The 21,470-nt window shown below is 41.1% G+C and overlaps 1 protein-coding gene and 1 pseudogene across 2 annotated transcripts in view; both read right to left on the bottom strand.

Annotated features, from left to right (window-relative positions):
- Positions 1-11,346, bottom strand: part of SCAMP1 (secretory carrier membrane protein 1) — a 114,482-nt gene extending 103,136 nt beyond the window's left edge. Inside the window, exon 1 of one of the 2 annotated variants that reach the window (XM_027606066.2) lies at positions 11,084-11,346. In XM_027606066.2, coding sequence (XP_027461867.1) covers positions 11,084-11,140 — 57 coding nt within the window. In that variant the 5' untranslated portion in view covers positions 11,141-11,346. Of the gene's footprint in view, positions 1-10,729; positions 10,755-11,083 lie in introns of those variants that run through there. The other variant, XM_027606067.1, reaches the window with a different exon arrangement.
- LOC113928542 overlaps positions 11,219-21,470 on the bottom strand; it is a 28,021-nt pseudogene continuing 17,769 nt past the window's right edge.

Below are 21,470 nucleotides of genomic sequence, written 5' to 3'. Positions count from 1 at the left end.
TTAGATTAATAACCTTAAGGATATATATTTCTTCAATATCCATTGAATAAATAAGGGAACAGAACAAGCAACATAAAATAATAAATGTTGATTATGTGGAAACTGTTTTTTCCTCTCTAGCTTTAAAGCCACATTATAACAACTCAAGAGTGGATTCTGAGAAACATCCATATAATAATCTATTTTTCAGATTATTACATATTTCCAGTTACTCCAAGTTTCTTGATACACAATAAAAACTATTCAAATTCCAAAAACACTTTCACTTAGCCTATCACAACCACTAGAATCAAGCAGGAGCTCAAAAAAAAAAAACCAAAACAAAACAAAAAAACTAAATCCAGCAAATTATTAAGCCATTACAGTTATATTATCTAAGGAGGTTATCCTCAGAAATTATTTTCATGACAGCTCAAATGAAGATGCTGGCAAAAGTGCTAACAGTGAAGGAAGGAAAGTGAAGGAAAAGAAACCTTGAAGAACTGAAAAAGCAATAGAAATCGAATAGTTTTTGATCATTTAGTTCATTCTGCCTACCCTAGGAGATGGGGTTTGGAGAGCTTCCGGGTTGAACCTGTGGAGATATTGGGAGACAGCCATGCCAGGAGGCCAGGCGTTCACCCCTCAGGCCTTGCCCTAGGCATCTCCTCTGCTGGGCCATTCCTGAATTGTAGCCTTCATAGTAAACTGGTAATCTGATCATTCATTAAAAATGCTAAAGCCCCGGGGTGCCTGGGTGGCTCAGTCGTTAGGCATCTATCTTTGGCCCAGGTCATGATCCCAGCGTCCTGGGATCAAGCCCCACATCAGGCTCCCTGCTCCGCAGGGGAAGCCTGCTTCTCCCTCTCCCACTCCCCCTGCTTGTGTTCCCTCTCTCGCTCTGTCAAATAAATAAATAAAATCTTTAAAAAAAAAAAAATGCTAAAGCCCAGAGGAGCTAAGATGGCAAAGTAGGAGGAGGACCCCAGGCTTGCCTGGTCCTTGGAACTCAGCGAGATAAATATCAAATCATTCTGAACACCCAAGAAATTGTTCTAAGAACAAAACAAACTGCACAGAGGGAGATAAAAGGCCACATCATGGAAGGTAGGAGATGTGGAGACATGATTTGGGGGAGAAGAGGATCACGGGTGCCTCGGAAGGGAGGGAACCCTGGTCATAGAGAGAGGTGAGAGAGAAAAAAAGAGAGACAGAGTGCACAGGGGATAACACAAAGATGACATCTCCCCAAAGCCAGTGACTGGGAAAACGAGAGGGACTGATTTTTGTGAGTTTTTACAACCACAGGGCTCAAACACTAGAATTTTAGAGTCCATGGCATGGTGGGTGTGGAACCCAGCAAGTGATGCAGTGTTCCTGTGGAGAAGGAGTGCAGACAGCCCAGGGCAGACAGAATGATCTGAGGATCCCCTAGGACACACTGGGAGAGATGATTCCCCCTTCTTGGAGCACATCTAAAAGAGGTGGCTTGCCTCTCTGAGGACAAACAAGTTGGTAGGCGCCATTACTCTCCCCCGCCCCCCAGCATAAACTAACTTCAATGAGCAGCACAGTGCCAAGAGTGGCATAAACCACTTACACCAAGCCCTGCCCCTGTGCACTTGGCAGGTGCTGCTTTCCTCGGGCAAGTATGTCTGAGAACCAACACAGCAGGCCCCCCGAGAAGACCAGCACAACACTCCCTACACACACACACACACCCCACATCTACTGACCATAGAGTTCTGCAAACCTTCAGCTCGAGTGGAAATAACATCAGGTCTCTTTTAACAAGCTGACCAGAGCACACCTGGTTAAAATTCACCACACTCTGGCCAACGTCCAAATACTCCCCACTGCAGGCAAGGAGAAACTCTGCAGAGGACTGACCTCAGGGAAAGAGCAAGCAAAAGAGAGCAGCACAATGCACACAGCATACACCAGAGACACTTCCTGAAGCACCAGGCCCTCAACAGTACATGACCTATTCTTTACAAAGTCAATACTCTCAGGAACAGGAAACATAATAGGCTTTCCTAACACACAGAAGAAGGTGGAGAAGAAAATGCCAAGACAGAGGAATTAATCCCATAGAACAAGAAAAGGTCACAGCCAGGGATCTACTTGAAACAGACGTAAGTAAAATGCTTGATCCAGAATTTTTTTTTTTTAAAGATTTTGTTTATTTGAGAGAAAAAGAAAGTGTGTAAGCACAAGTGGGGGGAAGGGGCAGAGGGAGAAGCAGACCCCCCCACCACCTGCTGAGCACAGAGCCCAGTGCAGGGCTCAATCCCAGGACCCCAAGATCATGACCTGAGCTGAAGTCAAATGCTTAACCAACTGAGCCACCCAGGTGCCCCTTGATCCAGAATTTAAAGCAACAATCATAAAGATACTAGGTGGGCTTGAGAAAAGCATAGAAGACACCAGGGAGTCCCTTACTGCAGAAACCGAAGACCTAAAAACTAGTCAGGCTGAACTAAAAAATGCTATAAACTGAGATATGAAACCAGCTGGATGTAATGGATGGAAGGATGCAGAGGATGGAAGAAGCAGAGGAATGAATAAATGATACAGAACATAAAATTATGGAAAATAATGGAAGCTAAAAAGGAGAGGAAAGAAAAACATTAGATCATGAATGCAGACTTAAGGAACTTAGAGATTCCATAAAGCACAGTAATATTCATATCATAGGAGTCCCAGAAGAAGAGAGGGAAAATGGGGCAGAAGGTTTAACTGGGGAAATTATAGCTGAAAACTTCTCTAATCTGGGGAAGGAAACAGACATTCAAATCCAGGAGGCAGAGAGAACTCCCATCAAAATTAACAAAAGCAGGCCAACACCAAGACAAATCAGTTAAATTTGCAAAATATAGAAATAAAGAAAAAAAAATCCTAAAAGCAGTAAGAGAAAAGAAATCCCTAACTTACAAGGGAAGACAGATAAGGTTAGCAAATCTCTCCACAGAAACTTGGCAGGCCAGAAGAAAGTGGCAGGATATATTCAACGTGCTGAATGGGAAAAATATGCAGTCAAAATATTTTATCTAGCAAGGTTGACATTCAGAATAGAAGGAGAGATAAAAGTGTTTCCCAGACAGACAAAAACTAAAGGAGTTTGTGACCACTAAACCAGTCCTGCAAGAAATATTAAAGGGGACTCTTCGAGTGGGAGAGAAAGACCAAAAACGACAAAGAGTAGAAAGGTACAGAGAAAATCTCCAGAAACAACTTAACAGGTAATACAATGGCACTAAATTCTTATCAGTAATCACTCTGAATGTAAATGGACTAAATGCTCCAATCAAGACATAGGATATCAGAATGGATAAAAAACAAGACCCAACTATATGCTGCCTACAAGAGACTCATTTAAGACCTAAAGACACCTGCAGACTGAAAGTGAGTTGATAAACATTTATCAAGCTAATGGACGTCAAAGAAAGCTGGAGTAGCCATCCTTATATCAGACAAATTAGATTTTAAATCAAAGACTTTAACAAGAGATGAAGAAGGGCACTATATCATAACAAAGGGGTCTAACCAACAATAAGATCTAACAATTATGAATATTTATGCCAACTTGGGAACACACAAATATATAAAACAATTAATAACATAAAGGAACACACTGATAGTAATAATAGTGGGGGATTTTAACACCCCACTTACAGCAATGAACAGAGCATCTAAACAGAAAATCAACAAGGAAACAATGGCTTTGAATGATACACTGGAACAGATGGACTTAACATATATTAAGAACATTTCATCCTAAAGCAGAATACACATTCTAAGTGCACATAGGACATTCTCCAGAATAGATCACATACCAGGTCACAAATCAGGCCTTAACAAGTATAAAAAGACTGAGATCATACCATGCATATTTTCCAACCATGATGCTATGAAATTTGAAGTCAACGACAAGAAAAAATTTGGCAAGACCACCAATATATGGAGGTTAAAGAACATCCTACTAAAGAATGAGGTTAACCAGGAAATTAAAGAAAAAAAATACATGGAAACAAATGAACGTGAAAACATGACAGTCCAAAACCTTTGGGATGCAGGAAAAGCAGTCATAAGAGAGAATTATGTAGCAATACAGGCCTACCTCAAGAAGGAAGAAAAATCTCAAATATACAATCTAACCTTATACCCACAGGAACTACAAAAAGAAATGAAGCCTAAAGCCAGCAGAAAAAAGGGAATAAAGATTACAGCAGAAATAAATGATATAGAAATAAACAAAAGAACAAAAAAATAGATCAATGAAACCAGGAGCTGGTTCTTAGAAAAGAATAAAATTGATAAACCCCTAGCCAGACTTATCAAAAAGAAAAGAGAAAGGACCCAAATAAAATCACAATGGGGCACCTGGGTGGCTCAGTCAGTTAAGCATCTGACTCCTGATTTCAGCTCAGGTCATGATCTCAGGGTCATGGGACCGAGCCCCATGTCAGGCTCCGTACTCAGCCTGAAGTCTGCTTGAGATTCTCTCTCTTCCTCTCCCTCTGTCCCTCCCCCTGCTCAAGCTCCCTCTCTCTCTAAAAAAAATAGTATCTTTTTTTATTATGTTAATCACCATACATTACATCATTAGTTTTTGATGTAGTGTTCCATGATTCATTGTTTGAGTGTAACACCCATTGCTCCATGCAGTACGTGCCCTCTTTAATACCCATCACCAGGCTAACCCATCCCCCCACCCCCCTCCCCTCTAGAACCCTCAGTTTGTTTCTCAGAGTCCATAGTCTCTCATGGTTCGTCTATAAATAAAATCTTAAAAAAAAAAATAAAACCACAAATGAGAGAGATCATAACCAACACCACAGAAGTAAAAAAATTATAAGAGAATATTATGAAAAATTATATGCCAATAAACTGGGCAATCTGGAAGAAATGGATAAATTCTTAGAAATATCTAAATTAGCCAGGAAGAAACAGAAAAATTAAAGAGACCAATAACCAGCAAAGAAACTCAATCAGTAATCAATGTCTCCAACAAACAAAAGTCCAGGACCAGACGGCTTCCTAAGGAATTCTACCAAACATTTAAGGAAGAGTTAATACCTATTCTTCTCAAACTGCTCCCAGTAATAGAAATGGAAGGAAAACTTCCAAACTCATTCTACAAGGCCAGCATTACCTTGAATCCAAAACCAGACAACTAAAAAAGAGAATTACAGGCCAGTACCACTGATGAACATGAATGCAAAAATTCTCAACAAAATACTAGCAAATTGAATCCAACAGTACATTAAAAGAATCATCCATCACACAATCAAATGGGATTTATTCCTGGGCTGCAAGGGTGCTTGATATTCACAAATCAATGTGAAACACAGCAATAATAAAAGAAAGACTAAGAACTATATGATCCTGTCAATAGGTGCAGAAAAAGCATTTGACAAAATACAGCATCCTTTCCTGATAAAAACTCTCAACAAAGCAGGGATAGAGGGAACATACCTCAACATCATAAAGGCCATATACAAAAGGCCCACAGCAAATATCATCCTCAATGGGGAAAGACTGGCAGCTTTTCCTCTATGGTCAGGAACAAGACAAAGATGTCCACTCTTACAACTGTTGTTTAACATAGTACTGGAAGTCCTAGCCTCAGCAATCAGACAACAAAAAGAAATAAAAGGCATCCAAATCAGCAAGGAAGAAGTCAAATTTTCACCATTAACAGAAGACATGATACTCTATGTAGGAAACCCAAAAGACCCTACCAAAAAAAATTGCTATAACTGATACACGAATTCACTAAAGTTTCAGGATATAAAATCAATTTACAGAAATCTGTGGTATTTCTAAACACCAGTAATGAAGCAGCAAAAAAAGAAATCAAGGAATCAACCCATTTACAACTGCACAAAAAACCCTAACATACCTAGGAATAAACCTAACCAAAGAGGTAAAAGATCTGTACTCTGAAAACTATGGAATACCACTGAAGGAAACTGAAGAGGACAAAAAGAAATGGAAAAACATCCCATGCTTATGGACTGGAAGAACAATTATTATTAGAATGCCTAGGATACCCAAAGCAATCTACACATTCAAAGCAATCCCTATCAAAATACCACCAGCATTTTCCACAGAGCTAGAATGAACAATCCTAAAATTTGAATGGAACCACAAAAGACCCCAAATAGCCAAATTAGTCTTGAAAAAGAAAGGCAAAGCTGAAAGCATCACAATTCTGGACTTCAAGTTACATGAAAAAGCTGTAGTGATCAAGACAGTATGGCAATGGCACAAAAACACACACAGATCAATGGAACAGAACAGAGAACCCAGAAATGGAATCACAACTCTATGGTCAATTAATCAAAGCAGGAAAAAATATCCAGTGGAAAACAATCTCTTCAACAAATGGTGTTGGGAAAACTGGACAGTTACATGCAAAAGAATGGAACTGGACCACTTTCTTACACCACACACAAAAATAAATTCAAAATGGATGAAAGACCTCAATGTGAGACAGGAATCATCAAAATCCTACAGAACACAGGCAGCAACCTCTTTGACATCGCCTATAGCAACTTCTCACCAGATACATACATCTCTGGAAGCAAGAGAAACAAAAGCAAAAATGAACTATCGGGACTTCATCAAGATAAAAAGCTTCTACGCAGCAACAGAATCACCAAACCTAAAGGCAACCTTCAGAATGGGAGACGATATTTACAAATAACATACGTGATAAAGGGTTAGTGTCCAAAAATCTATAAAGAACTCATCAAACTCAATACCCAAAAAAACAAATTCAGTCAAGAAATGGGCAGAAGTCATGAATAGACATTTTTCCAAAGAACACGTCCAAATGACTAACAGACATATGAAAAGGTGCTCACCATCACTCAACATCAGGGAAATACAAATCAAAACTACTATGAGGTATCACCTCACACCAGGCAGAATGGCTAAAATTAGCAAAATTAAAATTAACAGGAAACAAGTGTTGGCAAAGGATATGGAGAAAGGGGAGCCCTCTAACACTGTTTGTGGGAATGCAAACTGGTGCAGCCACTCTGGAAAACAGTATGGAGGTTCCTCAGAAAGTTAAAAATAGAACTACCCTACGACCCAGCAACTGCACTACTAGGTATTTACCCAAAGGATCCAAACATACTGATTCGAAAGCACACATGCACCCTGATGTTTACAGCAGCATTATCAACAACAGCCAAATTAGGGAAAGTGCTCAAATGTTCACTGAATAATGGATAAAGAAGTTGTGGTGCATATATACAATGGAATATTACTCAGACATCAAAAAATGAAATCTTGCCATTTGCGACAATGTGGATGGAGCTACCGTGTATTATGCTAAGTGAAACAAGTTAGAGAAAGACAAATTCCATGTGATTTCACTCATGTGGAATCTAAGAAATAAACAGATTAACATGGGGGGAAAGGAGACAGGCAAATCACAAAATAGAGTCTTAACGATAGAAAACAAACTGAGGGCTGCTAGAGGGGAGGCAGGCAGGGGGATGGGTCTTAAGGAGGCCACTTGTGGTGTTGTATTTAAGTGATGAATCATGAAATTCTACTAATGAAGCTAATATGACACTATATGCTAAACAGAATTTAAATAAACAAAAAATCTAACAGGTTTTGTTTTATGGTTTTGGGATTTTTTGTTTTGTTTTTTGTTTTTTTCAGAGAGGGAGAGGGGGTGTGGGGGAGGGACAGAGGAAGAGGGGAAGAGAGAATCCTAAGCAGGCTCCACACTTGGTGTGGAGCCCGATGCCAGGCTCAATCTCCCAACTCTGAGATCATGACCTGAGCCAAAATCAAGAGTCGGATGCTTAAGTGACTGAGCCACCCAGGAGCCCCCAAAATCAAATAGCTTTTAACCAAGAAGAAATTAGGATGGTTGCCAAATGTGAAATATCATATTTTGAAAATACGAAATTTTTCAATACTGCAATACTGAAAATTAGAACAGATCTGAAAAGATGATCATAAGTTAACAAAAAGATAAAGCCAGGGGTGCCTGGGTGGACAGTCGGTTAAGCATCTGCCTTCGGCTCGGGTCATGATCTCAGGGTCGTGGGATCGAGCCCCATATGGTGCTCCCTGCTCAGTGGGGAGTCTGCTTCTCCCTCTGCCCCTCCCTCCTCCTGCTCTGCTTGCTCACTCTCTCTCTCTCTCAAATAAATAAAATCTTAAAAAAAAAAAAGATAAAACCAGGAACTTTTATATTTAAGTAGAGAGGATCAGAAATGCTATTTCAAAAATCATACATAATAAGAAAGAATATGCAGTAGATGTAAAGCTTCACTTTAAGAAGCAGGGCAGGTGGGTGCCTGGGTGGCTCAGTCGTTGGGCGTCTGCTTTTGGCTCAGGTCATGATCCCAGGGTCCTGGATTTGAGCCCCGCATCATGCTCCCTGCTCAGCGGGAAGCCTGCTTCTCCCTCTCCCACTCCCCCTGCTTGTGTTCCCTCTCTCACGGTCTCACTCTCTGTCAAATAAACAAACTAAAAAAAAAAAAAAAAAAAAAGGCAGGGCGGGTGGACACAAATGGAAAGATAAAGGGTCAGATATGCAGTGCTGTGACAGTCACCAAAAACAGGGTAAGGCCATAAACAGGAACACGTATACAGCCAAATCTTCTTTAGGCCTAGATTATCCATCCCTTGAAACATTTCATGGACTTGAATAGTCATTGTCCTCTGAGTGCATCCACCTTATAAGCAACAAAAAAGTTTTATAATTTTATGTCACCACAAATGAGTATTTAAAACTACTTTTGGAGGGGAGCCTGGGTGGCTCACATGGTTAGGCAGCCGACTCTTGAGTCGGCTCAGGTCATGATGTCAGGGTCGTGAGACTGAGCCTCACATCAGGCTCCACTGAGTGTGGAACCTGCTTAGGATTTTCCCTCTCCCTCCCCTCCTCATGGGCTTCCCCCCCCAAAATAAAAATAAATCTTTAAAACTACTTTTGGAAAAAAAATTTAAAAATAAAAATAAAACCACTTTTGGGTTTAGAATTACTACAACGACCATACGTATGGCAGAAAAGCAAAGCGTCATGGCAACATCAGATGTCACCAAAGAACAGTCCAGGTTAAGAAGAAAACAATGTTTTGCCCTAACAAGGGAACGAGCTATACAAAATAAGCCATTAAATGGAATGACCAATAAAAAGAACCAAACTGTCAGATGCTGAATAAATAACATCAATAAATTACCTGAATTAGGAATAGCTAACAGATTCTTAACATTATACCTTCAAAATATTTAAAAATAACACCTATTTTGCAAGTTATGAAACGTGTGTTCAGAATGTCTATGATTTTTAAGATTTTATTTATTTATTTGACAGAGAGAGACACAGCAAGAGAGTGAACACAAGCAGGGGGAGTGAGAGAAAGAGAAGCAGGCTTCCCACTGAGCAGGGAGCCCGACGCGGGGCTCGATCCCAGGACCCTGGGACCACGACCTGAGCCGAAGGCAGACGCCCAACGACTGAGCCACCCAGGAGCCCCCAGAATGTCTATGATTAAAGAATAATCTGATTTTCCACAACACGGAATGATGGAATACCAAATACTAAATGGGTGGAGGGGGTGAGGAGGGGAGGAAAGTACTCTCCTTAAAGTGCAACCATATCAGCTATAAAAGCCTGAAAGTTCCAGGCCGATTGCACAGAACTTCCTTAAAGGACACTAGGAGCAAAGGAATAGTAGACTGAGTCTATTCTACATTCCTACACAGTGAATCAAGTTGTCAATAACCAGGATCATTTAAGTATAATAATCCTCCGTGAAATTAAAAGGCCAATAATCAAAAAAAGGGATATTTTTCCCTTCCAGGATTCTTTTTTTAAGATTTTATTTTTAAGTAATTTCTACACCCAACGTGGGGCTTGAACTCACAACCCCAAGATCAAGAGTAGCATGCTCCACGGACTGAGCCAGCCAGGTGCCGCCCCCTTCCAGGATTCATAATAAGAGACCAAACCAGGAGTAATGAGATGTAAACTCAAGGCAGAAGTGACACTTGTGTGACCACAAAATAAAGTTACTCTTTCATTTTGCGTGACTACAAATTAAAGTTACTATTGCACATATCCAGAAAAAATTAATAAACTTCAACAGCTGGAAACAAATTACACATGTAAGCAGCTGACCTCATTAGGAAACACAGACTATTAAATAGGTATATACTCAGATGTTGCATTAGTTTAAGCACAGATCATAAACATCTTAGCCTCCTTCCTCATTTGCCCGTTTCTGTGCCAAGCCCTTCCAAAGCTGGGTTGATAAGGCTGACTCCAAGAAGGAAAGAAACTCATGTAGGAAATGCTATCCTCACACAGCCCAGAGAACTGGTGACGCACTAGGAGCTTGGAAAACATCCCGTCGTTCACCTTACTAAGTGCAGTTAGGTAAGAAGATGGTCGTCCACGTGCACTATTGTTTTCCAGGTGTTTATTTATTTTTCACTTCTGCTTTGATATCAGCACTCTCAACCTGAATCAAATGGGGGGAGGGGGATAGCAGCGCCGCTGGTGGTATGCGGGAGCAACACAAGTTTAAAAAATAACACCACCTTTTTTTTTTTTTTTTAATTGCAGCGTACTCGGCGCCCTCACCTCTCTTCTACACCTCTGCCATCACCCCACGCAGCTCTTCGCCGCCGCCGCGGGTCCCCATGACAACCCCACCCGAAGGTGATCCCCTCCGCCGCCTCCCGGCCCCCGCCCGGCCACACTCGCCTGTCAAGTGACAACTTCACCTGCCCTGCGCTCTACTCTCCCCGCTCCCGAGAGACCGGCCAGGAACCCTCCCGACGCGCGGGCCCACTCCCGGGCGAGGGCACGACGCTCCCCAGGCGGGAATGTGCGGAGGGGGCGGCGGGAGAGGCTGCTGAAGACGTTCCACCCCAACCCCCAAACGAGCGCTGCGAGGGCCGCGGCGCGACCCCCAAATGGGGTGCGGCGGCCCCGAGCCCCAGTCTAGGCGGCTGAGGGGAGCCGAGGGGCGGGCTCAGTGGGCGCGAAGGAACTTGTCGTTTTCACAAACAACGACGCGTCGCGGCGGCGGGAGACTGCTGGGGACCACACGCTCACCTTGAAAGGGTTGTTGAGATCCGGGTCCGCAAAGGGGTTACTGTCGAAATCCGACATCTCTCCGGCGCTTGGCGTCACCCACCGGACCCAGGCGCAGAGAGGGAGACGAGGCGAGGCCGCCGCCCCCCTGCGCGCTCACGTCGCCGTCGCCGCCGCCGCCGCCGCCGCCGAGCAGATCCGGGTGCAGCTCTCGGGGCCACCCAGCCGGCCGCGCCACTGAGCATGCCCGGTGCCACGGGCTCCCGGCCGCCGGCGCCGCTCCCATTCGCGGTCTCGTTCTTCCGGGCCTGGATCCAGCGTTCCGGGCTTTGGCTACGACCGAGTGGGGACTAGCGGCGGAGGGAGCCGGGAGCGGAGAGCGGGGGTGACCCGTCCCACGTTCCGTGGGCTTGAGATTCCGCGTCTTGACGAATGCGTTTGGCTGGACTTAATTACATTACTATCCATTTAAGATCGGCTCCGTGTGATCGAACGTGACTTGGGGAAGAGGTGGTACTTTGTGAACATGAAAGACACACACTGACCCCATTTCCCCAGGTTGGGAAGGCAGCCTGAGACGTAGGCTGCACACCTGGGCAGGGAGCAGCTATTTAACCACGCTTCCAGCCCAGGGCTGGAGAGGTTCCGGCAGCTGGAGAAGCTCCGCACCTGGTTCCAAAGATAACGCCCCAGGGGGCCTGACCTCGCTAATGAGTTCTGCACACACACCCCACTCAACCCCACCTGGGAATCGCAGCCTCCGGTCTTCCGGTCCCCGGACTCTAGGTTACTGACAAATCACGGAGACCAGGCTCGCGTTACCGAGCCGGAATGGCTCCACAGAGGTTTGGGAAAGAGGGAAGATCCAGTATTAGGGTCCAGCCCCTGCTCCCATTCTCCGGAATCTGCAAAATGGCTACTTCTCCGGAAATGAATGGGGCTGGGGTGAGGGTGCCACGAATTAGAAATCAAGGTCCTCAAGTTAATGTTAGTGGTTAGTGGGTGATAAAAGGATGTTGTTGTTGTTTTTACTTTAAGGCATTTGGGCACAAAATATACACCTCTGATTTTTTTTCCTAAACAGCCCCCAACACCAGGGATGAGATCACAGAAAAATGGGTACGTGTAAAGAATTTTTGTACCATTTGTTGCCCTACCCCTGAAGTTAATGAGAGGGAATCGTCTTCCCCATTTTCATCTTTCTGCTCTAACAGAAAAGCACTTAACAGATGAAGCAATGAAGAGCCAGAATTCTCAGTTGGTCGGTGCCTAAGATTTGGGGAAAAAAATAGAATTAGTCTTCTTAGCTTGGGGGGGGGGTCGGCCCCGGAGGCGGGGGGGGGGGGGGAGCGGGCGGAACACCTTGCTCTATGCAAGGAAATGATACTTCTTCCCCACTGTGAAAACACTAGCTCTAGGGATGATGACAAAAACACATTTACTATAATCTCTCTTTGGCAGCATCCAGGTTGAAATATAGGACAAAGAAGCTGCTTCTAGGCACCTGACTAGGACGGTCAACTAATAAGTGACGACAGAGATGATTATGGCAGAGCTTCAAGATTCTAGATATGAAAAAGAGCTAACTATTGTATTCACCACCCTATCCTCAGCAGCTGCCTGGTGTCTGGTTCATTAGCTTAGTGCTCAAAACATGTGTCAGGTACAAATCCCAGTTCTGATGAGACAGTGCTATCACTTAATAACTTTGAATCTGTAAAGAGTTATTTGGGAATTATGTAAGAGCTAGAAAAAGTGTGCTGCATGTATTTAGTGCCTAACATATATTGATTGAATGTCTGAAAATGGCAAGGGGGCCCAGTCCATTGCTGTTATATGCTTTTTTCCTCCACTCTCCTGAGCTTGACCTTGCCCACCTGATCTGCTTGTCTCACCACTTTGGCCCTCACTCCCTCCACCTGTCCTATAAATGACCCAAATAATCAAACTATTTATTATGCATCTACTATGTTCCAAGACAATGAGTATCAGCTTAGCCTGCATTGCAGGATGGAAATTTCCAATACAGTGTGTTTACAGCTAATGATATTAGCACCTAATGCAAAGACTTTACTGTTTCAGAATCGTTTGGAATTCTTGTTAATGATGCAGACACCCACCTCTGCACATCTCCTATCTTTTAAATTCTGCTTTAAGGAATCTCAGCTAGGAGCCCTGGATCTGCATTTTTAATTTTTTAAATGTCTTTACACACAAATACATTATTTTACATAAATGCATAGGTGGATTCGTAGCATACATACTGGTGTTCTCACTTTTTTTCTCTTTATTCTTTGTTTTCCCTTCTCTCTTCCCCTACTTTAACAACCTAATATGATCCTTTCAACATTCTTTTAACATTGTATATCTACATGCACATAATATAATACATGATCATACACAAATACATAATACATATTCATGTAGACACATATACAAAGTTTTGGTATTGTCTTGAAAATGGATCATATCTAATATTTTCCTGCAACTTGTTTTTCTCACTCACTGTTACTTCTGGCAGTTTCTCAGTGAAAAGTGCATTAGCAAAGAGACCGTCTAAGCTTTCTTACCCCAATACACCACACAAATATTACTTTTTTTAAGTTTTTATTTATATATTTAAGTAATCTCTACCCCCAATATGGGGCTTGAACTTACGCACGCTCTTCTGGCTAAGCCAGCCAGGGGTCCCAATATTCTCATTTTTTATGTGTACCATGACTGTTGAAGTGAAAATCATTGGAAAGGATGGCCTAGTGGAAATCCCTCCAAATCAACAACTATGCATCTAATTTATACTCTTTAACAGTTGCAAGATCAGCATTTTTAAAGGACTCCAGGTGATTCTGATAAAGGTGATATGCTGACCACACTTCACGAACCCTGATATAAGGATGTTCAGAGATATGGTCCATGGGTGAGCTTATTGATTAGCTTTCATGAAATCTAGACTCCTAGGACATGAGAAATGAAAGGGAGCTTAGCTGTTTCATGACAGGAGAAGAAACTGACTTTGGACAGGTTAAGCAATTTGCCTCAGTGGCAAAGGGAGTGAGTGAATAGAGGAAGTAGGAACAGAACTCCGTTCTCCTGACTCACATTTCAGACATTAAATTGATAGATCTGGTTAGTGGTATTTCATAAAGGAAGAAGAAATGCTATGTGGAAGACAGTCCGCATATGGAAGGCTTCGTTTGCTGTACTTGTTCATTTTCCAGGAGCCGCCTCTTAAATTTGATAAAACAAAGAATGAAGACTCAAAACTAGTTTCTAGATCCAGCTCTGCCAGAAACCAGCTGTGTGACCTTTATCAAATCAATTCCCCTCTATGATCTGAAGTTTCACACTAGTCATGCAACAAGTATTTATGGAGCACCTACTAACTGATAAACAGCGTTTTAGTTGTTGAGAATAAAGCCTTGAATAAGATAAAAATATAGAGACTGTTCCCAAGAAAATTCCTAAAAAGCCTAGAACATAGCTACATGATTTTTGGGGTCCTTTGGACAGCTCTAATATTTTATTAACCTGTGGCAATGTGTCACCCCTCCCTAACTCTGTTTTTGGGGTTTTTTTTGTTTTTTTCCTTTAGGGTATGCCTCACACCCTTATCATGCTCCTCGCTCAGTCTAACAAATTAACTGTGAGAATCTGTTGGGTGGGGGTTATAGGCTAAATTCCATGTTTTCTACACTGGCTAGCATATAGCCAGTAAATGTTGAGAAAATGTCAAGTTAGAAATTTACATTTCTTGGGACGCCTGGGTGGCTCAGTCATTAAGCATCTGCTTTCGGCTCAGGTCATGATCCCAGGGTCCTCAGATGGAGTCCCACATCGGGCTCCCTGCTAAGCGGGAAGCCTGCTTCTCCCTCTCCCACTCCCCCTGCTTGTGTTCCCTCTCTTGCTGTGTCTCTCTCTGTCAAATAAATAAAATCTTAAAAAAAAGAAATTTGTATTTCTTACTTCAAAGGTTCATTGGACTCTGGATTCACTAATGGGTTAAAACTGAAATTCGTCTTTTGTCACAGTAGACCCCATCTCAAGATTTGCTGCTGTGACTGCTGCTACTAAGAAAGTATTCAAGAAATGATTGTTTACGGTTAACATTTCTTAGTTAATAAAAAAGAATCCCACATACCATCTTTGCTCACAATAAACGCAAATATAAGATTCAGAACAACCATTTTGTTAGTCAATATAAACAAAGTTGTATAAGTATTATGATAAAATCTTCTGGATTGAAACTCTAAATTCCAAACAATGACGTCATAGAAACATTGTAAATGGTATGGGCCAATGAGATTGGAGAACTAACTGCAGGGGTAGCTGGGTGGCCGCCTTGGTTAAGTGTCAGTGGGGAGCCTGCTTCTCCCTCTCCCTCTGCTCCTCCCCCTCCCTTGTGTTCGCTCGCTCGCTCATTCCCAAATAAATAAATAAACTCTAAAAAAAAAAGAACTGTAGAGTTCATTTTATTGGCTAGAAGAGTCTGCATAAGAACATTATGGTGAAATTATCCTCATTTTGCAAGACAAAAAAATGCATTTTGCAAGACACTATTATACATATATGTATGTTATATATACAAACACATATGTATACCTAAATACTGAGGCATTTACCAGTGCATATTTAAAATACTATAAAAAAGGAAAATAAAGTAAAATAGTGGCATGGTAAAATATATAAACTACATAGTAAGTTATATAGTATACAATACATACTATGTTATATATTATATATAGTAAATTATGTAGTATTATAGTAATTATATAGTAATAGTAAAATATGTAATACATAGTAATATATAGTAATATGTAGTAATGTATATATAGTAATATATAAATATAATAATGTAGTAAGATAAGTGTTACAGTCCTGTAACTCCTTTGGACACAAGTGTGAGAAGCAGAACAAAGACTACTGTTATTTTTATCTAGGTACGTTTTTAGAAAACTGATTCTGGTTTTTCTTCATGAACCATAAATTATATAATCACACTTGATATTACCTAATGTCTGTGCAGTTTCATAAAAGTCTTCAAAGTAAGGACAGTTTACAATTCTTAAGTTGTAAATTAGGCATAAATCATCAGGGAACTCTTGTAAAAGAGGAAATAATCATAGCAGTCTAACCCATTTTCTAATCTCCCAAAAGAAATACCCCAAATCTAACTATTGGGTTTTTATAGAAAGTTTACCTTAGTTTTCTCCCTGTTTAATACCGAGAATTAAAAAAAAAATCAGTTTTATTTAAAATAGTTATTCTAAAGAGGGAAGAGAGAGTAGAGGCAGTAAAAATTTCTTGCATGTCTGGCATGGGTCAGGCCCTGAAATGCTCGAATCTCAACACACACTTTCTCCTATACAATATACCTTTGGGAAGCAAATATTATTATCATCATTTCACAAATGAGAAAATGAGAACTCAGAGTTGAAGTGAATCTAAAGGTTATTTTAAGAATTACGTGAAATAGAGGCCTCATATCTGGGGTTTTATATTGTTTGTCCTTTCATTCTACATTAGGCTTTATTATATTGCCCAAGGACAGAATTCCACGTTGGGTTCTTTTTTGGGGGTTGTTCTTTTTTTAGAGAAGTGGCATAATCTCGTTGGTTTGTTAAGTATGCCCTTTTAACCCAAAGTCCAACTACCAGATGACTGGGGAGAAATTCTGACAGGGATGAGGATAACTATATCCATACTTTCTAGGTCTGAGAACCAAGCTCTCCCCCATCCCCACCACATCACCTCCTTTCATTGAAACAGCCCTTGGGGCAGCTGCCATAGTTGGTTTCCCTCCATTTGCACCCTCAGGAGTTTACTGCCTGTCTCTTGGTATGGTCTTAGGCCGTGGGACTAAGGGAGGATATTTTTTCCTCCCACAAAACCCAGTACAGTCCTGCTCAAATCTCATACTGTTTAGACATCTTCGCTAAGGCCCTGGGTTCTGCTGTGGGATGGGCCTTATACAGGGAGGTTTTCATGATTTACTTTTTTTTTATATGCTTTGATAAATCACAATTTTATCTTTTGACCCTCTCTTTACATTCTCACAGCCCCTCTCTCATGGAACCTGACACATTGCCCTAGGAGCTTGGTTACAAGACAGTGGAAAACCACCACACAGGGTTGCAAGCAAACTGTCCCTTTATCTTTAACCACACCAATATCCCTGGACCAAGCCTGCCCATCATGATATTCTCCAACCTTGAACCATCTTCACGAATCAAGAGATGGTTTCAAAGGTCAAAGCATAGATTTGTTCATATTCTTGGTTCTAAAAACTGCTTAGTCCGAGGCCTGGGCATTAGCAAAACTGTCTCGTTGACTCCTCCTAAAAGCCCATAAGGTCTTAGGCAAATATAACATTCAAATATATATATTTGAATGCAAATATAAAGCATTCAAATAACAGAAGATATGCAATTTAGCCTCCATTGTATCATCCCAGGACTAGATATATTGAGCAATAGTTAAAGAAATTGGAAAGCCTTATCTTTCAATCAATTTCAAACTTCTCCCCTTTTTTGGCTCCTGCAATTGACCTAGAGTCTCTCCTGGAAACTCCTACTCAAGAAATTAGTTGAGGGTGACCGGGTGGCTCAGCTGGTTAAGCGACTGCCTTCGGCTCAGGTCATGATCCCGGAGTCCTGGGATCGAGTCCCACATCGGGCTCCCTGCTCAGCGGGGAGTCTGCTTCTCCCTCTGACCCTCTTCCCTCTCGTACTCTCTGTCTCTCAGTCTCTCTTTCTCAAATAAATAAATAAAATCTTTAAAAAAAAAAGAAATTAGTTGATCCATCCTCTGTAGAACCAGAGAACTCTGTTTATATATTTATCATCTATAGAAATCACTACTTTATATTGGTAATGCAAAAATCAGATTCTGCCAAAAGCAGGACCTTGATTTGGGTGAAAGTGACAAGGAACTTGGGTATAAATAGCTTATTTGAGTGGTGTTCCCAGGAAGCTAGAGGGAAGAACAAGACAGCTAAAGAGCAAAATCCAATAAATGAATTATTTTTAAAGATTTTATTTATTTATTTGAGAGTGAGAGAGCACAAGCAGGGGGAGGGACCAAGGGAGAGGGAGACAATCTTTAGCAGACTCAGAGCTGAGTGTGGAACCCAGTGTGGGGTCCAATCCCACGACCCCAAGGTCATGACCTGAGCCAAAGCCAAGAGTTGGACACTTAACTGACTGAGCCACCCAGGCATCCCTCCAATAAATGAATTATTAAGCAATTTACAACTATAAGTAATTGGGGCTCATTCCCAGTGGGGATCCTCTGAGGAACCATGTAAAATGTTCCTTATAATTGTCCTTCGAAGGACAGAGGCATTTATCCACCAACTCCTATTCCTTATTGGTAGAGATCTTCCCAGGCATGTTAATTACACACACACACACACACACACACACACACACACACAGAGGCAATCCCTGAGGCAGTAAAGCTCAGAAACTCAGTGAACACTAGTCGTGAGAAGCCATCAATGTACATAGTTACTGTCTACCACAGCTCAAGTCAGAGGTTGCCAAAGGAATGTGACCTTGGGCTCCAGTGAGGTCTATCACCCCTCTTGGCGTACTTCTGTCTCCCTCCAGATTATATATACCACTGGGGCACACACCACACCTTGATTATTTTCACACTCTTGATACCCAGCATAGCATCTGGTATAATGTTGAAGCTGAACGATTTCATGGATGGGTATAGTGAAAGCCAAAGAAATTTCTTTCACAGCAGATTTGCGCTCACCTAACAGTTCCCTAACCTCTTTTTATTACTTGCATTGTTAATAGTAGTTTTTACAATATATTCTGAATTTTTGCCATATAATGCTGTATTTTATCATAGTAAATAAACATTGTAGAAAAATTTTCTAAAAAGATTATTTAAGAACAATGAAATTTCTGTACAAAAAACAAAATTGGAAAACAATTTGCCTTCCCTTTGCCTGCTTTGTCACCCACTTTTCACCATAAAGGGCATAAGAAGATCAGTGATGGTAAAATAAGAACAGAGAACATCTTCGTTGTCAGGCAAGATTCTGAAGAAATTAATCACATTTTCACAAGGGTATTAGACCAGTTTCTCGATTAAATTGTAGTTTGGTACACAAACGAATTTGAAACATAAAGTCAATGGAGATTTGGTGATGTGAAATTTAAAAAAAATTAATGTTAACACACAAAAAAATCAAGTCCAATAATTTCTAAATCAATGGAGTGAGGGTCCCAGAGCATTAGCTCAAGTTAAGAAGTTGAGAACCCAGACAGGTCCACACATGTCAGGGTAGCCCGCAAACAGACTCACCAGAGCACAACCATAATAGGACCGCGAAACATCATGGGAGGGACAGTGGGAGATGCTGACAGCCAGCTCTAGGCCGGAGGCCCTGAAGCCAATGGGGAACAAAAACTCTTCCTTGATCCTCTCACAGACAATATTCTTGGTAGGAAAAGAGTTCAACCCCAAAGGAGGGAATGAGAGAGCCCAGGCTTATTCTATGGACAGGGGCTAAGGCCCCTGATTATTACATTTAATTCATATATAAATTCATGTGTTTTATCATACAACCAGCATCTGTCAGAATTAAGGTTCTGGAATGCCCTATGAGCTTGTATAAATTTGAAAAAAAGGTTTGGCAGTATGGAGGTTCCTCAAAAAGGTGAAAATAGAGCTACCCTACGACCAGCAATTGCACTGCTGGGTATTTATCCCAAAGATACAAATGTAGTCACCTGAAGGGGCACATGCACCCCAACGTTTATAGCAACAGTGTCCACAATAGCCAAACTATGGAAAGAGCCGAGATGTCCATCAACAGATGAATGGATAAAGAAGATGTGGTGTATATATATATATATATATATATATATATATATACACAATGGAATATTATGCAGTCATCAAAAGGGATGAAATCTTGCCTTTTGCAATGATGTGGATGGAACTGGAGGGTATTATGCTGAGCGAAATAAGTCAATCAGAGAAAGATAAGTATCATATGATCTCACTGATATGAGGAATTTGAGAAAGAAGACAGAGGATCATAGGGGAAGGGAGGGAAAAATGAAACAAAATGAAACCAAAGAGTGAGACAAACCATAAGAGACTCTTAATCTCAGGAAGCAAACTGAGGGTTGCTGGGGGCGGGGGGGTGGGAGGGATGGGGTGGCTGGGTGATGGACATTGGGGAGGGTATGTGCTATGGTGAGCGCTATGAATTGTATAAGACTGTTGAATCACAGACCTGTACCCCGAAACAAATAATACATTATATGTTAATTAAAAAAAAAAAGGACTTAAAAAAAAAGAAAAAGAAAAAGTTTTGGAATAACATTCTGGTGCTTTACCTCACCAAACAAAGAAACACACAAACATTAGTTGAGAAAAATGTAGAAAAGTCAAATGGTTAAATCAACAATCCAATCTAAATCCGTGGAAGGATTATTATATAACCATTAAATAATGTCTTTTTAAAGTGCATAATAACATGAAAAAATAAGCACAATGTGAATGGGAAGAGGCAGGATATCTAGAGTATAAAGAGTAGAAGTATGGGGGCACCTGGCTGGCTCAAGGGGTATAGCATGTGACTCCTGATCTCAGGGTTGTAAGTTTGAGCCCCATGTTAGACGTAGAGATTACTTTAAAAAAGTTGAAATAAATTCTTTAAGAAAAAAAGAAGTACAACTTTATTTTTAAGCCTAAAATCCAAAGATAGATGAGACAACGGACAATTTTTCTTTTTTCTACTTTACTTTCCATTTAGTTAATGACCATCCGTTTCACAATTTTAAAATAAGTTTAAGAGAAAGAATATGGCTTAGTTTTGACTTAAATGGTGTTTGTAAAAACCCCAAAACTTCTACAGGACTTAGAATTGAGATAATTGACTTTACAAACTAGAATAAACTGTTCTGAATCAAATGAATCTGTGCTTTCGCTTATGAATCACCTTTGTTCTCTCTCATGGTCCGGAACACGTAAGTGAAACATTGGAGAACTGTGTGCTGAACAGTTACCTCGCAGAAAGGAGACCCCCTATGAAAGTTTACTGATGGTATCATAATCCCTTTACCACTGGCTCCAAAATTTAATCACCTCACTCAGTGTAAAAAAACAAAATAACAATCAGAGCTTTAAATCCAAACCTAGCAAGAAGATCCCTTACATATTACCCCTTCTCTTCCCAGTATAATTTGTCCATGAATGTCTTAGGACTAGACATTGACACTGACATTAGCTATGTTTTAAATTTGTAACTAACTTATTTTTGATCAGCAGGTACAAAAATGCTTCTGGCAGGTGATCTCTGCCATAACTAATAGGAGTGTCTTTGTTTAGAGTGCAGGCTGGCCATACCAAAAGTCCAACCATGGGATTTAGGGTGAGGGCT

This window comes from Zalophus californianus, chromosome 5, assembly GCF_009762305.2.
Source record: "Zalophus californianus isolate mZalCal1 chromosome 5, mZalCal1.pri.v2, whole genome shotgun sequence".
NCBI lineage: Eukaryota > Metazoa > Chordata > Mammalia > Carnivora > Otariidae > Zalophus > Zalophus californianus.
This window is presented reverse-complemented; position numbering and strand designations above follow the sequence as displayed.